General features: G+C 45.1%; 1 protein-coding gene across 2 annotated transcripts; it reads right to left on the bottom strand.

The window, feature by feature from the left end:
• Positions 1 to 1,162: 1,162 nt before the first annotated feature.
• LOC121475835 (2'-5'-oligoadenylate synthase-like protein 2) lies at positions 1,163 to 15,887 on the bottom strand. Of its 2 annotated transcripts, none has more exons than XM_041729515.1 (6): positions 15,399 to 15,887; positions 7,302 to 7,590; positions 6,323 to 6,498; positions 5,356 to 5,597; positions 4,559 to 4,700; positions 1,163 to 2,426 (listed from the first exon to the last, which is right to left on the bottom strand). In XM_041729515.1, the coding sequence occupies exons 1-6, from the start codon at positions 15,570 to 15,572 to the stop codon at positions 1,914 to 1,916; spliced, it is 1,536 nt and encodes a 511-aa protein (XP_041585449.1). In that variant the 5' UTR covers positions 15,573 to 15,887; the 3' UTR covers positions 1,163 to 1,913. The 2 variants fall into 2 exon arrangements, with proteins under 2 accessions (XP_041585449.1, XP_041585448.1); XM_041729514.1 differs by having other exon boundaries at positions 15,375 to 15,885.
• Positions 15,888 to 18,802: the final 2,915 nt, after the last annotated feature.

The following is an 18,802-nucleotide window of genomic DNA, read 5'->3' as shown; positions in this document are numbered from 1 at the left end:
GTATTCTCATCCGTAAAAGGGGAGGCAGCATTAATCCTACTCCTCCACCTAACTTCTGGGGCGGCTGTGAGGATAGGAATCAAATGACATCATGTCAATAGACACGCTTGGTGTCAACGCCTTGTTGATGCACGGAATTATTAATTTACTGAGGCATAGAAAAAAAGAATTTTATTGAGCTGCGAAAACAGATCTTAGTCAAGGCTTTTGGATACCCAACCTACTCACATTCACTCAGTGAGTAGCTGTTCATTCCATTTAGGTTGATGGAAGGTTATGGAAGAATTTGATTAAAAAGAAAACAACAACAGGGCAGCCCGGGTGGCTCAGCGGTTTAGCCCTGCCTTCGGCCCAGGGTGTGATCCTGGAGATCCGGGACCGAGTCCCGGGTCAGGCTCCCTGCATGGAGCCTGCTTCTCCCTCTGCCTGTGTCTCTGCCTCTCTCTCTCTCTGTCTCTCATGAATAAATAAAATTAAAAAAAAAAAAAAGCAAACAGGCAGGTTGGGGTGCCTGAGTGGCTCAGTCCATTAGGTGTCTGCCTTCAGCTCAGGTTGTGATCCCAGGGTCCTGGGATCAAGCCCCATGTCCAAGGCAGGGAAGCTGCTTCTCCCTCTCCTTTTACTCCTCTCCCTATTCCTCCTCTCTCTCTCTCTCTTTTCTCTTGCTCACGCTCACTATCTCTCAAATAAATCTTTTTTAAAAAGGGGGTTAGGTCTAACAGCACACAGGCAGTATTTTGCCCTGGGGCTGTGTGAGCACTTTTGATTCTCTCTTGCTATGCATGGCTTCATTCTCTGTGTGGGGGACTTTTCACTCATATGCAGACTTAAGCTTTGGCTGCTCTGCTCTGACTGCATTTCTGCTCAGACATTCACTCTCATTTAACTATACCAGGAACTGCTGTACTTGATCCCACCGCCCGGGGCTCACAATCTGAGAGGCCAAGTAAAACCAGGAGATGGATTCTATGCTAGGTCAGCTGATCACTCTCGGTCCATTTAGGTTTGGACACATGAATGAAGCTATTGGGTAGGAGGACCCCGGCAAACATGGGCAATTTCAAAGAATGAGACATAGCAGGGAGTATCCCAAACCATGTGGTCTCCAAAATGGCATTGGACTGAGACCCTCACAAAGACAATAGGGAAGAATTCAAAGTCATTCTTTGGTTCGTTCATTTATTCAGCTAGCATGTGCTGAATATGTGCACCAGGCAAGCAGCATTCTAGACTATGGGGACACAGGAATAAGGTACTTGTCAAGTCTCATTAGACCAGGTAGACTGATGACCCAACAAAGGAACACAATGAGGGTCCCAAGTGCTTTCACAGAAGTCCAAATCAGGTGTAGGAGCAGGAAGTGATGCAGTTGGCTATATGGGGCTTCTAGCAATGGTTCTCAAACTTGAGCATGCACTAGAATTACTTGGAAGGCTTGTTGAGATTGCTGATCAGTGAATCAGATTGCTGATTCACTCAGGTGAATCTGGGATAGTTGCTGAGAATTTTCATTTCTAAGATGTCCCCAGGTGATACGCTGATTCTGCTGGTCTGGGGTTCATGCTTGGAGAATGATGACTTAGAGCTTTGAGTTTTGAAAGATAGAAGCCCAAGAGAAAGGGATGGTTGAGTTGGTCACCGTGTCATGATCAGGCATTTAGTGCTCTGGAGCTGCATGAGTATGGGCACCTCTGGTGTGTTTTGTGAAGAGGAGAGATTGAGAAGCAAAGCAAGGGCAAAATTGTCAAGGACCTTGAATGCCCAGCAAAAGAACTGGAACTTTATTCTATAGGTAATAGGAGCCATTGGAGGACATCATGCAGGGAAGGATAGATTCATATTTATGCTTCCAAAAATCACAGTCGTCTGGGTAGAAAGGGGTAGGTGAGAGAACAGCACCATAGAAGTCTACATCATGTAAAAAGTCTGATCATGGGTAGTCCTGGGGACCTGTGGCTTCTCCTAATGAGTGTGATTGTGTCACAGTCTTTGATCTGTAGGTCTGAGAGGCTGCGGTGATTCCACAGTCTCCGATTCTGGAACTTTAGTATCTGATCCTCCACGTGAGGTCCTCCGGCTTCCTCAATCTTCTCTTTCAAGTCACGGATGGAGTCCTCAGGGTAGATGGCATAAGGTTTGCTCTGGCCACTAGAGTCCTTCACGAAGACCTGGATCTCAGAAGGGAAGGTCTCTAATACCCGGATGTTCACTTTAGAGAAGATCCCATAATGTGCAAGTGTCTGCTGGCTGCTGAGCAGTTGCCGTTCCCCTCCTGGCTCCTGGAAAGAGAGACGCTGCTGCCCGTAGAAGCCAAACATCCTCTTGATCTCTGCTTTCATCTTCCAGATGGGACTGTGAGGGTCCACTGAGAATGTCTGGGGCTCCTCTCCTGCCTTTTTCACCAGCACCTGGACATTTCTTGCTGGCTAGTAGGGAAGGAGAAGCAGATAAGGATGTCAGGCACTGGGATGTATGGTCAAGGATATTCATTGTAAGATCCAAAGTCTGGAGCAGTCTAAAATTCTTTCAGTGGGGCAATGGTCATAAAAGAGAAGGTATTTTCCTACTTTCCTCCATTGGATCAAAATATAGCTATTAATCCAGGGTGACCCGATGTTCCCACTGGTCTAGGGCAGTCCAGGTGTGTGTCCCTTGTTCTGGCATAAGTAGCATCACAACATTTCATGCTCAAAAATATCCTGGTTTGGACTTTCTGTTATATGGTCATACCCTTTTAGGTCTATAGGTGTGGATACAGAATTGTCCTTCTGATAATTGAGGAACCAAATCACCTAATAGTTTAAGTAAATAAAAGTAAAAAGGCAAAAAAAAAAAAAAGTAAGATTACAGTTAGAATGTGCTAGTGTGCAGGTGGCGTATCTATCCATGGGAGGAGATGTAAGACATTGATCAATGGATGTTGGGGAGAGGCTTGAGATGGGAGGGAAACTTATTTACTCACTTGCTTACTTCATTGATTTATTTTAAAAGATTTTATTTATTTATTTGAGAGAGAGTGTGAGATATCACAGAGGTAGAGGAAGAGGGAGAAGCAGCCTTGCTGCTGAGTAGGGAGCCTGATGTGGGGTTCCATTCCAGGACCCTGGGATCATGACCAGAGCCGAAGGCAGACATTTAACTGACTGAGCCACCCAGGCATCCCAGAAACTGACTTTGTGTGTTCTTTTTGAGGGTTTGATATTTTCTTTGCTAAAAATGTGTGCTACTTTTTCACAAAACAATAATATTTAAAAGATTATGGGGAGGGTTCTTAGCAAGAGTTGGAAGACTGTTCATGAATCTTGCCTCACAGTGGGGCGGAGTGGGGAAAGAGGTGGGATTGGGGGGAGTGGAGCTCCCAGTCTGTTGGACATGACAGCCAATGGGCCTGGACTGGGTGGTGGGTCCTTCTCATCCACCATGTGGGAGCTGCTACAGATTTGCCTTTGATTTGCCTTGAAGCCAGCTTCAGAATTTCCCTGCAGGCTATGAAATGTGGGACTGGCAACGATTTGAGCTGATAGCAATGTCCTGGTCTCTGAACCCTGGATTTCTTTGTGGTGTTCAGACCCGGGACTGCTGTGACAGTGTGGGAAAAGCCATGCACAAGGTAGCTGCGGGACTGGCATTGCTGTCTGCAGTGGAATCCTATGCTCCTTCCTGATTGCTTCTGGATACATCATTAAATATCTCTCTCTCTCTCTCTTTTAAGGTTTTATTTGTTTATTCATGAGAGACACACAAAGAGAGGCAGAGACACAGGCAGAGGGAGAAGCAGGCTCCCTGCAGGGAGCCGTTGCTTAACTCAATCCCAGGACCTTGGGATGATGATGCTCTAGGCCGAAGGCAGATGAGCGCTCAACCAGAGCCACCCAGGCATTCCTCTCTCTTTTTTTAAATAAAGATTTTATTTATTTATTTGAGGGGGGGTGGAGGGAGAGAGAGAGAGATAGAGAATGCACACAACCAGGGGAGAAGGGCAGAGGGAGAAGCAGATCCCCACGGAGCAGGATCCTGAGATCATGACCAGAGCCAAGGGCAGAAGATGCCCAAACCAGGTGCCCCAAATCTCTCTCTCTTTTTAAATAAGTTTATTTATTTTTTAGTAATCTCTACACCCAACATCGAGCTTGAACACAACTCTCAGATCAAGAGTCACATGCTCTTTGATTGAGCCAGCTTGGCACCCCTTAAATCTCTTTTTTTGACAGCAAGAAGTTGAGCTTTCAACAACCCATAATAGGGAATATGTTACCCCACAGGGGTATGTATGTATGTGATAAATTCTTTTGGTTATCTCTCAAATGGCTACAGAGTAGGGCAGAAACCGGCTGCCCATTTCACAGATGAAAGAACTGAGGCCCAGGGACTTGGAGCAGAAGGGGAAAACTTGCACAGCTGGTTGGCTGGGACATCTACATGGGCGGGGGTGTGTGTGTGTGTGTGATCTGTCCTGAGGTCTTAGAGGCACTATGGCAGAATTAGAGGGGATTCATGGGGGGAGGAGCTGAAGGGAGGTCACCACTGAGTCATGACTGAGGGGTGGGGGTGATGGTACCTGTACGTGCCAGCCCTGGCTGGGGTCTTCGGTCCTGCAGCAGGCCTGTCTCAGGCAGCGAGCAGCCTCTTTGGCCACCAGATCCCATCTCTTTTTACTTCCCAGGTTGTTGGTAGGATCGGCTGGGTCCAAGATAACTGGTCTGGGAGAAAGAAAAGGAGTGGATCTCCATCACACTTAGGACTCTGGCCTCTGTAACTCAAGTCTGTGGGACTTCCTGCAGCTAAAGCTCTTGGTTCATGATTAGAAGTGTAAGCTAAGTTGGCCCAATCAGAGTGAATCTCATGGATTCTGCTTAGAATGCTAGGGCAGGGGCGCCTGAGTGACTCAGTGGTGGAGCGTCTTTGGCTCAGGTCCTGATCCCCAGGTCCTGGGATCGAGTCCCACATTGTGGGTTCCCTATAGGGAGCCTGCTTCTCCCTCTGCCTGTATCTCTGCCTCTCTCACAGTCTCTCATGAATAAATAAAATCTTAAAAAGAAGAAAAAAGAATTCTAGGGCAAAGGTGCTTTCCTTCCTTTGGAGTGCAAAGGAGGAGTCCAGATGACAAGACTGGAACTGATGTCGTTATGTTAGCCTGAATTCAGAGGCAAAACCCAGGGGAGGGACAGGCTGAGTGATTTCACAGAATGGGACCCTGATGAAATAGTGACCATTTGTATCACACTATACCTGAAGCTTCATTTATCCTTGGACTTCTCAGTTACAAAAGCCAATAAATTCTCCTTAATTTAAAAACTGTATGAGTTGGGTTTTTCCATTCCTGGCAGCTGAAATTAATGCAACCAACACACTCACCTGCATTCTTTCAACTGTTGTTTGATATAGATTCTGACAGTCTCATTTTGGAAATCATAGTACTTGGTCCAATATATGCAGATGTCTTCATAATCTAGGAGGAGTTCCATCACAGCTCTAAACCCTTCATCCAGGTTGAAGTTGTCGCTTTTGTCTGTACCTATTTCCCAGGCGTAGATAGTCAATAGCTCAAATGCATATTTTGGGGGCAATGCTGCGTTTCGATATTTAGGTTTCAAGCACTTCAAGGTTGGGGAGAGAGGGAGAGAAGAAAAGAAGGAGGGAGGGAGGGAGGGAGAGAGAATGAATATGAGATGCTACCCTGGGAATTGAGAATTTTCATGTCTCTCTATTTCCAGGTCCCAGTAATACTTTGTCAATTTCAGGAACATCTGGCTGGCTCAGGTGATAGAACATGGGACTCTTGATCTCAGGGTTGTGAGTTCAAGCCCCACGTTAGGTGTAGAGCTTGCATAAAAACAAACAAAAATAGTAAAATAAAAAGAACTACTTTGTCAACTCTATTTTACATTTGGATTATATACCACATCCATGAAATCTGAAATGGGCCCAGCAGCCTGGTCTCTAGATAGATTATGTCCTGGTTTCTAGATGGATTACATCCTGCAGCCATCAAAATTTCAATGAAAGAGAAAATTGGAGCCTCTCATGGACCTTCTGGGCCTCATCAACCTATGTGGGGTTTTTTTATTTTCAAAGATTTATTTACTTGAGAGAGAGAGCAAGGGAGAGAGCACACAAGCAGAGAGAGGGGGAGGGGCAGTGGGAGAAGCAGACCCCCCACCCAGCAGGGAGCCCCACAAGGGACTGGGTCCCAGGATCATGACCTGAGCCAAAGGCAGACATTTAATCGTTTGAGCCACCTGGGGGCCCCCATCTTTTTCTCTTAAAAAAAAATGTTAGTATGTGCACGCCCTCCCTCTTGCCCCTGCACCCAGCCCTGTACCTGCAGATACCAGTGCTTCACCATCCGTAGGAGGTTCTTCAGCTTAACAGGGCAACTTTTCACAAAGTGCCTCTGCAACTCTGTGAAGCTTGGCGAGAACTCCCCTGGGGGGCCACCACTGGTTATTAAATCTTCATAGATTTCTGGTGATGGTTTAAAGTCGGAGGAAAAATGTCCTGGGAGAGAAAAGGACCTGGTTCAAGAAAATCCATCCTTTGAGGAGAGGAATATGGGGAAAAAAACTGCTAGGTATAGAGTGTTCATAAATTATCTCACACAGTCCTTACTACCGCATTCTTTTCCCCACTTTACCATAAAACAAGTGGAAGCTTACGGGGCTTGGGAACGCCCTCAGAAGTCACAGAGATTTTAAATAATTCACAGTGGCCAAAGACTTACCATGTGTCAGACACTGGGCTAAGCTCATGGAATCCTTAGAACAGCTCCATGAAGTAGGTAAAATTAAGAGGAACCACAGGGAGTGCCAGTGTTTGTGGATCAAACACGGTCAAATATTGTCAATTTCCTATGGTTCAGCCTAATATTATCCCACTTAACAGGTTGGTACATTGAATCTTGGAGGTGTTAGATCTTATCCAAGATCACAGTTAGTAAATCAAGCCAAAATTTAAAAATATTAAGGGTCCTGTTTTTTAAATGATTTTAAACGATTGCCATCTAACTCCAAAGACCTCGACGTGCTCACTTGTCCTGGTGTTTCTCAGAGGGTCAGAGAAGAGACTCCTCCTTGGGTTGGGTGGGAATCCAGATGTCCCCTATCTCCCCAACATGGGACATGGTAGCACATGCATTTATGGAAGGACTGAACTCCCAGGTACAGCTCTAGTTGCAGCCCCCTAGAAAAAAAGCAAACTCTACTTTCTCCCCCCTGGTTTCTACTTTTCTAAACCTCCCCAAGGCCAGATCAGTGAAGGGTCCCTGGCTAGCTTCCATGGCCTCAAACCATCATTGTCTTTACCCAGAGCATCATAAGCTGGGAGCACATCCACTCCAATGACTTCACTGGTCTTTCTGGCCTGGACCTGGAAGGACAGGGAGCGGGGGACCCTGGTTGTCTCTTTCTGAGGAATGATGGTGATGCTGTAGGCCAGGTTCTTGCTATGCTGAATCAGTCTTTTCTTGATGAAGCTGATGATTGATCTGCGGTGTGCTGCTTGGTCTTGGAAGCTAGAGAAGCAGCTCAGGAATAAAACCAAGTCCACATCAGAGCTGTAGTTCAACGTTGTCCCTTTCCCAGAAGAGCCACCCTGTGGAGGACATTGATGTTGAAGCTCCACCTCCCTCAGGGCCTGGAGCTTTGAGGTCGGGGTGAAGCCAGCAGCACCCATGTTAGGCTGTTTACACGGGTGCCAAAAGGAGCCTTTGGTCTCCTCCTCCCTACTGGTGGGGACTTTGCTGACCACATCTTTTAGTTGAGTTAGAAAAATTAAGTACATAATAAACTATTCAAAGGATATAAATGAAATGTAAAGTGCCATGGGCACCTCAGGCACCCATAGTTACCAGCTTCTTTTTTTTTTTTTTTTTTAACTTTTATTTATTTATGATAGTCACAGAGAGAGAGAGAGAGAGAGAGAGAGAGGCAGAGACACAGGCAGAGGGAGAAGCAGGCTCCATGCACCGGGAGCCCGATGTGGGATTCGATCCCGGGTCTCCAGGATCGCGCCCTGGGCCAAAGGCAGGCGCCAAACCGCTGCGCCACCCAGGGATCCCGAGTTACCAGCTTCTTATAGATCATCCCAGAGATGCTTGATGCCTAAACACATGGTATCCAATATGGTAGCCAAGAGCCATATGTGGCTATTTCCATTTAGGTGGAATGAAATTTAAAAATTCAGTTTTGGGCAGCCCAGGTGGCTCAGCAGTTTAGTGCCGCCTTGAACCCAGGGCCTGATTTTGGAGACCCGGGATCGAGTCCCACATCAGGCTCCCTGCATGGAGCCTGCTTCTCCCTCTGCCTGTGTCTCTGCCTCTCTCTCTCTCTCTCTCTCTCTCTCTCTCTCTCTCTCTCTGTGTCTCTCATGAATAAATAAATAAAATCTTAAAAAAAACCCTTTATATAAAAAATAAAAAAATAAAAATTCAGTTTTTCAGCCATACTAGACTCACTTCAACTGCTCAACAGCCACCCACAGAGAGTGATGGGAAGAGCATGTATAGAACATTTCCATCACTAGGAAAGTTCTACCGGGCAGCTCTGGCAAGCATATTTTTACATATAAATTTTGTACATACATTTAGTGTGCATGCACAAATATATTTTTCAGACTTCATGTGTGCGCATGTGTGTTTATGCAGGGATGCTGGAAACCCTAGTGCATCGGCAGCAGGCATGTTCAGAGAATGAGGCCCAGGTGTAGCCTTGAAAGGTGCATCATAAATCTTTCCTCTTGGATAAGAAACAAGCAGGAAAAGGAATCTGAATGTTATGGACAAGCATCCAAATCCAGGCACAAGGCGATGATGGGGTTCCCCCACCAGAGGGGGACAGAGGATGGAAAGTCCTACCTGCCCTTAATTCATTTGCAAGCCATTGTCCTCTTGCCAGGTCCTTTCTGCCACTTAGTGCTGATGCACTTGGCAGAGAATGAACCAGAAAACCACATGTGCCTAGTATTTGGTCAAAAGAAATCTCAACAAGAAAAGCAGAGATTGAAGTGTAGAAAGGCAACCACGGGGGGTGTCTGGGTGGCTCAGTCGGTTGGGCATCTGCCTTCAGCTCAGGACATGACCCCGGGGTCCTGGGATCAAGTTCCACATCGGGCTCTCTGCTCACTGGGGGACCCTGCTTCTCCCCCTTTTTCTCCCCCTGCTGGTGCGCTGGTGCTCTCAATCTCTTTCTCTCAAATAAATACATAAAATCTTTAAAAGAAAAAAAGAAAGGCTACCAATGTCCTGGGGAGTGTTTTTTTAAAGACTCCCACCCACATTTCAGTGGTTGTTGCTATGCCTGCCATAGCACCTTCAACCTCTAAATCCCAGCAGTTCTGAGGGGTGGTCTCTGCTCCTTGTCTAAACAACCTGAAATGAACATGTCCTCTGAGGAAGGAGACCTGGAGGGCTCCTTCAGTAGGCAAAGAAGGGGGGTGGCCCTTCTCTGTCCCACATACAATAAGTTGATTTTATTTGGAAATAATTATAGATTTGCAGAAAGATAGTTTAGAGAGGTCGGCTGTGCTCTTCACCCAGTTTCCTCCCAATGGTCATGTCTTACGTAAATATAGCCAGCAAATCAACACCAATACACTGCATGTAGTGCTAAGACATTTTATCACATGTGTAGATTCCTGTAATCGCCACTGAAATCAAGATACAGAACAATTCCACTCTACTTCCTCCTTTAACTCCTTTAGAACCATACCCACTTCCCTCCCCGGACCATCCCCAAACCCTAGAAACCACTAATCTCTTTTCTATTTCCGTAATCCTGTCATCCCGAGAATGATACGGATGCAATCACAGTGTATGTGAGTTTTTTTTTTTTAAGATTTTATTTATTTATTCATGAGAAACACACACACACAGAGGCAGAGACACAGGCAGAGGGAGAAGCAGGCTTCATGCGGGGAGCCCGATGCGGGACTCGATCCTGGGACTCTAGGATCACGTCCTGGGTCAAAGGCTGGCACTAAACTGCTGAGCCACCAAGGGATCCCCATGTATGTGACTTTTTGAAGCTGGCTTGTCTCTTTTCATTTAGCAAGCCCCCCCCCCCTTTTTTTAAGTGGAGCCCAATATAGGGCTTGAACTTACAACCCTGAGATTAGGACCTGAGCTGAGATCAAAAGGCAGTTAACTAAACCGACTGGGCCACCCAGGCGCCCCTAGTACAGTGCTTTCGACATCCATGCTGTTCCACATATTACTAGTTTGCTCTACTGTAATCACATTTCTTATAGGTTGTCCCTCAAGTTTTGACTTCAGTCCCCAATTTGTCTGCTGTTTACTTTTCAGAGTTCTCAGATTCTTGCTTTTTGGTGTCTGTCCAGAGTTTTAGCTGCAATTTGTGTGTGAGAGCGTTTGTACTCCTTAATTCATCTTGGCTGGCACCAGAAATTACTAGCATTAGTTTTTGAAAATCATGAGGGATTTTTGACTTCAGATTCCTATGCAACCTTAATTTTGGCACCAGCTTCCTTCACCCAATGAAACAACATAGCAGAAAAAAAAAAGGAAGAATATGGATGTTAGTGGGTGGCAGTGATCAGGCCCAGCAAGAGATGTCTTTGAAGAAGTTACTTCTGGTCCTAGAAGACTCTCCAGGCCACTCATAGTAGGAAATCCAATGAAATCAGTACATCAAACTCAAGAAAATTACAGCACCCTCACAACAATAGAGAGAGATGAAACCTGAAATAGTAGATGCAATTAAGAAAATCTAGTGCTCAACCAGTTCCAGAAAGACAAAGAACTGTTGAATTATGTAACCTCTTCCTTCCTCTTCATATAGAAACAAACATTTGTTACAAATATGTGTCCTTTTTGCTATTGCTGGTTTACCAATGTTTATAGGGTGTTTAACTCCATAAATATTTGGCTCTAGGCATTTTTAAAAAATTTAAATTCAATCTGCCAGCACATAGTATAACATCCAGTGCTGGCTCTAGGCATTTTTGATAATAGTTGGACATAGTTATTGTAGGAGTATTTAAACTTCTAGAAATAAAGATCATTGAAAGAACAAGAGGAAAAGGAAAGTGATTTTTTTCCCTTCTCCAAATAGTCACCACTTGACATACACCCATAAAGGTGAGAATGGGAACTTCAAGACATGAGTATTTGAAGTAACATAAATGGCAGGTCTCCAATGGAAACACAGCATCTTCAAATCCATAGAAGAGCTTTATTTGGAACATATGTTAAAATACTTGAACACTTTCAAACTCATCCTTTAGAGACTATGCATCCCATTTCTGAGTCTAATGGGGACTTCCTTATTTGGTTTTAGGTCCTGAAAGCAAAGATACTCATGGAGCTCTATAGTAGCATACATTTCAATTACTCTAGGAAGTTCAGATATGTGGAAAAGCCAGAGCCCAGAAGCACAGAGTTTGTATCTTTTTAAGCAACTACAATAGTTTGTACTTCTTGAAATTCCATTTGGAAGCTCATGCTTTGCTGATGACACCTGAATCTTTTATTTATAGATTCTTTGGGGTGCCTGGGTGGCTCAGTCAGTTGGGTGACCTACTGTTGATTTTGGTTCAGAGCATGATCTCGGGGTCATGGGATCGAGCCCTGTGTTGGGCTCTGCGCTCAAAAAGGAATTTGCTTGGTATTCTCTTGCAATTCTTTCTTTTTTTCTCTTGCAGTTCTTTAAAGCTGCATATCCTTTCTTTGGCAGCCACAATGTTACAGGATTTGTATCCCCTCAGGCCAGGGGTTCTTGGTCACACCATTTTGAAGAATGAAGAGGTAGACCAGACAAAGAATGGTGGGCAGCAAAGCAAAGTTTATTGAGCAATAGTGCAAAGCTCATGGAGAGGGAGGGGACCCAAGAGGTTGCCATTTTGGCATTCAAATCTACAGATTTTTATAAGCTCTTTTGCAGAACAATCTTGAGCATCCTGAGTGTGGGCCCTTTGTGGATTGGCCACTCAGGTGTGCCACTCAGGGCTTTGATCATGCACCTGTATACCTATTGGGTTATTGTTCACGTGCTGATTGTCTTTTGGACATTTGGACACCAACTGTCTCAACTTGTGATAACGACCAATGGTTTATGGTAGTTTTGTTTCAGGATGTTTTGTAAAAGTCACTCCTGCAGAGACTGCTAGACGGGATGCTATTGTGCTAAGATGTAAAACAGGATGCTAGTGTGGTTTTGTGTTAGCTGTCCTGGTTCCGTTTTCTTGTGGGGTACCCTGGCGCTGACTACCTAAATGTCCAACTAGTTCCTAACAATACCACCCCCCTCCATTAGGCTTGATTTACTTAATAATTAGATGTATGAAAATTAAGGGAAGCCTCACAAAACAGAGTCTGAGGCCAGAGGGCGAGGCCCTCAGGAAGAGTAGTGGAACTGAATGCCAAATATAGGAACCATCAATTACAGACTCCCCAACAGAACTGTAAATAGGAAAGAAACCTCAATTATAGGCTCCAGGGTGCCTGGGTGGCTCAGTGGTTGAGCATCTGCCTTTGGCTCAGGTCATGATCCAGGGGTCCCAGGATGGAGTCCCACATTGGGCTCCCCATGTGGAGCTTGTTTCTCCCTCTGCCTATGTCTCTGCTTCTCTCTCTGTGTCTCTCATGAATAAATAAAATCTTAAAAAAAAAATACAGGCCTTAACATGAAAAGATGTACATTGCATTTTCTATAAGAAATTGACTACCCCAGCAATTCAGCCAATGAGAAAGTTTCATCACTCTGAATAGGCTTTCCTTCAAAATAATCTCTCCAACTTCCTCTTCCTTCTTCCTAAATTCTTTTTTTGTGTGTTGGACTTTCCTATGGTCTGGCCATAGCTGGCTTGTGCTGAGTTACCATTCTTTGTTACTCCTATTAAACTCATTTTGCTGGTAAAATAACTGGCTGGTTTTTTTTTTTTTTTTTTTTTTTTTTTTAGGTTAACAGATATCTTTCATCTAGCAAAAATTGGCAAAAGCTAGACCGATGATGATCAAGACACCTGATTTCGGGTGATGTGTTAAAAGTTGAGTTACAATGTAGTACTTTCCAGGAAAAATCCCCACAGAGACTGCTAGACAGGATGCTATTGTGGTGCTAAGGTGTAAAACAGGTCGCTAGTGTGGTTTTGCCTTAGCTGTCCTAGTTCTAAGGCTATAAGTGAGTGTTGAATTACATGGTCAGCCCCTAAAAATCCATTAACCCATGAAGTACTCATAATTGCTAGGTACATTCTAATACAACTAAATATAGTGCCATTTTAGAAGAAAAATATAGATTATGACTATGAGAGTACAGTAGGTTTTCTTTTTTCTTTTCTTTTTCTTTCTTTCTTTCTTTTTTTTTCTTTTTTTAAAGATTTTACTTACTTATTCATAAGAGACACAGAGAGAGAAAGGCAGAGACACAGGCAGAGGGAGAAGCAGGCTCCATGCAGGGAGCCTGGTGCAGAACTCGAACCTGGAACCCAAGGATCACACCCTGAGATGAAGGCAAATGCCCAATCGCTGGGCCACCCAGGTGTCCCAGTTTTCTTTTTTCTTTTAAAAAATATTTTAATTGGGGATCCCTGGGTGGCGCAGCGATTTGGCGCCTGCCTTTGGCCCAGGGCGCGATCCTGGAGACCCGGGATCGAATCCCACATCGGGCTCCCGGTGCATGGAGCCTGCTTCTCCCTCTGCCTCTCTCTCTCTCTCTCTCTCTCTCTCTCTCTCTTTCTCATGAATAAATAAATAAAATCTTTAAAAAAAAAAAACTTAAAAAAAATATTTTAATTACCTGACAGAGAGGGAGTACAAGCAGGGGGAGCAGGAGAGGGAGAAACAGGCTTCCCACTGAGTGTGGAGTCCGATGCCAGACTTGATCCCAGGACCCTGGGATCATGACCTGAGCCCAAGGCGGACACCTAACTGACTGAGCCACTCAGGTGCCCAGGTTTTCTTTTTTAAAGATTTTTTTAGAGCGAGAGCAAGAGGCATGAGAAAGAGCACAAGTGGAGTGAGGGGCAGAGAGGTAGGGAGATGGAGGACTTGGAGCCGAGCCTGGAGGCCCAGTAGGGCTCTATCTCTTCACCTCCCAACCCTGAGATCATGACCTGAGTGGAAATAAAGCATCCCATGCTTAACCAAGGTTTTCTTAAAAAAAGGAACAAAAGCACACATTTTGGAGAAGCCTGTCATAAATATTCCATCTGCCACCCTGGCAATCAGCTGGATCCCAAATTATCATCATCCAGATCATCCTCCTCCTTCGGATTGGTAGGATAATTTACAGTTTAAATTTTTTTTTAATTTTTATTTATTTATTTATGATAGTCACAGAGAGAGAGAGAGAGGCAGAGACATAATTTACAGTTTAAAAGCACCTTCCCGGGCAGCCTGGGTGGCGCAGCGGTTTAGCACTGCCTGCAGCCCGGGGCGTGATCCTGGAGTCCCGGGATGGGTCCCGCGTCGGGCTCCCTGCGTGGAGGCTGCTTCTCCCTCTGCCTGTGTCTCTGCCTCTCTCTCTCTCTCTCTGTCTCTCTCATGAATAAATAAGTAAAATCTTAAAAAAAAAAAAAATCATAGATTTAAAAAAAAAGATTAACTTGCATAAATAAATAAAAAAATCTTTGAGAAAAAAATAAAAGCACTTTCCCACATTTATTCCTTAAAACGAGTCTGGGTAAGATACAGATGCAGTGAAACGCCGGGACACCTGCACCCTATGTTTATGGCAGCAATGTCCACAATAGCCAAACTGTGGAGGGAGCCTCGGGGTCCATCGAGAGATGAATGGATAAAGACGATGTGGTCCACGGCTACAAGGGAATATTACTCAGCCGTGAGAAATGACAAATACCCACCATTTGCTCCGACGTGGACGCACCTGGAGGGATTATGCTGAGTGAAATAAGTGCATCGGAAAAGGACAAACTTGATATGGTCTCATTCATTTGGGGAATATAAAAACTAGTGAAAGGCAATAAAGGGAATGGGGAAGATGAGGAAAAGTATCAGTGAGGGTGACAAAACAGGAGACACACCGAACTCTGGGAACTGAACAAGGGGTAGTGGAAGGGGAGGTGGGCGGGCGGTTGGGGCGACCGGGTGATGGGCACTGATGGGGGCACTTGGCGGGATGAGCACCGGGTGTTATGCTATATGCTGGCAAACTGAACGCCAATAAAAAAAATAAAAATAAAAATAAACCAAAAAACCCCGAGTCTGGGTGACAGAGGGGGATCCAGAGATGAAATGGCCTCCCCTCCGGGGTCACATGGTCCCTAGCCACAGGGCTGGGATGCGCCCCGCCCCGCCCCGCCCCGCCCCGTCCCGCCTTGTCCCCGCCCCGCCCCGCCCCGCCCCCGCCCCCGCCTCGCCCCGCCCCGCCCCGCCCCCGCCCCGCCCCGCCCCCGCTCACCTTCACCACCTTCAGCACCCTCACCTCCCGGTCTAGAACCAGCTCATCGCGGAAGCACTGTTCCCGGAAGAAGCGCTCGATTCTCTGCCAGGCGTCCTTCACTTCCTCCTTCCAGCCCCCCTCGGGCTGCAGGCTCTGCTCCACGAAGGCGGGCAGCTGGTCCGCGGGGGTTTCGTACAACTTCTGCGGCAGGGCCATCCCCCGCCGCCGCCCCCCGCAGCAGTTCTCTCGGCGTCTGACCCTGCCTTTAGAGGGGGCTAGACTCGCCTTCCTCCAGGGGCCGGGCGCACTTTCTAGGTCTCAGATCTGCTTTTTTCAGGGAGTCGTTGCGGCTGCCGTCATTGGGAAACCGAAACTGTAATCTCCTTTCCGGGTTTAGACTGGGGGGGGGGTTTGGGGGGTGCAGCTCAGCGTGGAGCCACGCGCCCTCTGGAGGTCACCCACGGAATCTCAGGGCGGTCGTTTCCCGGCGGCCCGGAGCCGGCCTCCCCGCCTCCACGCCCATCTCCTGCAGCCCGGAGAGGAGACCTCGCCCCCACCCCCCCCCCACCCCCGCCCTCACCCTCACCCCCGCCGCGGGAGCAGGATTGTGTCTACCCGGGGGGTCAGGAGGTGCTGATGCCTGGGTGGGGGCGGGGGGGGCTTGGGCTGAGCCCTGAGAGGTCCTGGGGCCAGGCCCAAGATGAACTGAGCTCTTTCTTTTCTTTTTTTAAATGTATTTATTCATGAGACACCACAGAGAGAGGCAGAGACGTAGGCAGAGGGAGGAGTAGGCTCCTGGCATCGGGAGCGCCATGTGGAATTCGATTCTGGAACCCTGGGATCACACCCTGACCCAAGGCAGACGCTTAACCACTGAGCCACCCAGGTGTCCCTGAGGTCTATTATCGCATCGTTGAGAAAATAGAACAGTTCATCTGCCCCTTCAGAAACACTGGGTTTTATTTGTTTTCCAAAGATGCCTTTTACATAGAACTCCTCCCATTTCCCTTATTTATCCTCCTCAATCCGTTTACCCACTTTCCTACATTCCTTGTGTCATCATGCTGGGTCTGAACTTGAAATGTCTTTTCTTATTTACAGGTCACTTTGTTGTCATCATCTTTGCTAGCTTGGATTGTGATTTTTTTTTTTTTTGTTAAATTGAAGTCTTTTCTATAATTGAGTTGTAGTGGTTCTTTATATATTCTAGATACGTTTCTTATCAGATACATGATTTCTAATTTTTTCTCTACATTGTGGGTTATCATTTTTACTTTTTAAATCATGCCCTTTGAATCACAAAATTTTTTTAATAATAAATCTATTTTTTATTGGTGTTCAATTTGGAATCACAAACATTTTTAATTTTGCTATGTCCAATTTATGCATAATGGAGTCTTACAAGTTGAAAGTTATTTAGACCTTAAGTCACATCCTCATCAATATTTCAGTCCTATAAATTAAAAGCCAACTGTGAAAGGGTTAGGGAAAGATATAAATTAGTTCTAGATCAAAAAAAGCACCTTAGGGGGCACTTGGCTGGCTCAACTTTTAGAGCATGAGACTCTTGATTTTGCGATTGTGAGTTTGAGCCCCAAACTGGGTATAGAGATTACTTGGAAATAAAATCTTAAAAAAAAAAAAAAAAAGTTCATCACGGACACATCATTCTTCTTTTGAAATCCTGTGGTGGCTTCCTTCCTCCTGTCTGTGGTTAAATTTCAGGCTTCTTCATGTGGTTGTAGATCAAGGTGTCTCTGATTTCAGCGGCCTCATCTCTCACTATACTCCTTTCTGTTCTCACTTCCTGAAATTTCCCAGCCTTCAGACCTTCTTGTGATGAATTTACTACTATGCACCTACCCCCTAATCTGCCGAGTCCCACTTGTCCTTTGGGATCCTCCATGAAACTTTCCTCATCCCTGCAGGCAGTAAGCTCAAGTTCAGGTCCAGTTCCTGGAGCAGACAGTGGTGATGAATGAATGATACATGAAGACAGGGATAGTGTTTGCCTGTCTTGCTTCTCTCAGAGCATCAGAGTATTCCCTAGTTATTTTCTTTCTTATGTTCATTTTTTTTCTGTTTTCATGGTATATCTTTTTCTCATCTTTGAATTTTTTATTTTTTATTTTTTTTATTTTTATTTTTTTATTATTATTTATTTATGATAGTCACAGAGAGAGAGAGAGAGAGAGAGGTAGAGACACAGGCAGAGGGAGAAGCAGGCTCCATGCACCGGGAGCCCGACGTGGGATTCGATCCCGCGTCTTCAGGATCGCGCCCTGGGCCAAAGGCAGGCGCCAAACCGCTGCGCCACCCAGGGATCCCCTCATCTTTGAATTTTTTAAATTAATAGACTCTTTAAGAGCAGTTTAGGCTTATAGAAAAATTGTTAAATAAATGGAGTTCCCATGTACCTCATCTTCCTTACTTCCCACACACAGATAGACCTATAATTAATATTTTTCATTTGTGTGGCACACTTGTTATAATTGGTGAATTGATATTGAAGCATTATTATTAACTAAAGTTCATAATTTACATTAGGATTCACTCAATGCACTGTACGGTCTGTAGGTTTTGCGGAAGGCACAGTGACATGTATCCACCATTACAGTGTCAGACGGGATAGTCTCTCTGCCTTAAAAATTCCCTGTGCTCCACTTGCTCATCCCTTCCTCCCTCTCCCTAAACCCCTGGCAACCACTGATCCTTCTACTGTCTCCATAGGTTTCCTTTTCCAGAATGTCCCATGATTGGAATCATACAGTTGAAAAAGTCTATTCACACTGGCTTCTTTCACTTAGCAGTATGTATTTGAGTTTCCCCCCATGTCTTTTCATGGCTTCATATTTTGCTGAATAATATTCCATTGTATGGGTATACCAGGGTTTGTTTATCCATTCACCTATTAAAGGACATCTTGGTTGCTTCCATGTTTTGGCAATTGTGAATAAAGCTGCGGTAAAGATTCCTGTACAGGTTTGGTGTGGACATAAGTTTTCAGCTCACTTGGATAGATACAAAGGAGCATGATTGCTGAATCATACAGTAAGAGAATGTTTAGTCTTGTAACAAACTGCCATAATGTCTTTCAAAGCGCACCATTTTTGTATTCCCACCAGGATGTGATGGTGAGCCTCTTTTCAGATGCTTATTCACCATCTGTATATTTTTTTTTCTTTGGAGGTTGTCTTCCAGTCTATCTTCTCCTAGCTTTATTAAAATATAATTGACATATAACAGTGCATAAGTTTAAGATGTACAAAGCAACGATTTGATCTACCTACTTATTGTAGAATGATTATTCTAGTAAGGTTAGTTAAAACTTTTGACTCTTTGGAAACCACTAACAATCTACTATTGATCTGAAGCCTTACTGATGACATAAACTGTCAACCAAACACACATTTTGTATATTACATACTGTATCCTTACAATAAAGT

Source organism: Vulpes lagopus, chromosome 14 (genome assembly GCF_018345385.1).
Source record: "Vulpes lagopus strain Blue_001 chromosome 14, ASM1834538v1, whole genome shotgun sequence".
In the NCBI taxonomy this organism is placed as follows: domain Eukaryota; kingdom Metazoa; phylum Chordata; class Mammalia; order Carnivora; family Canidae; genus Vulpes; species Vulpes lagopus.
This window is presented reverse-complemented; position numbering and strand designations above follow the sequence as displayed.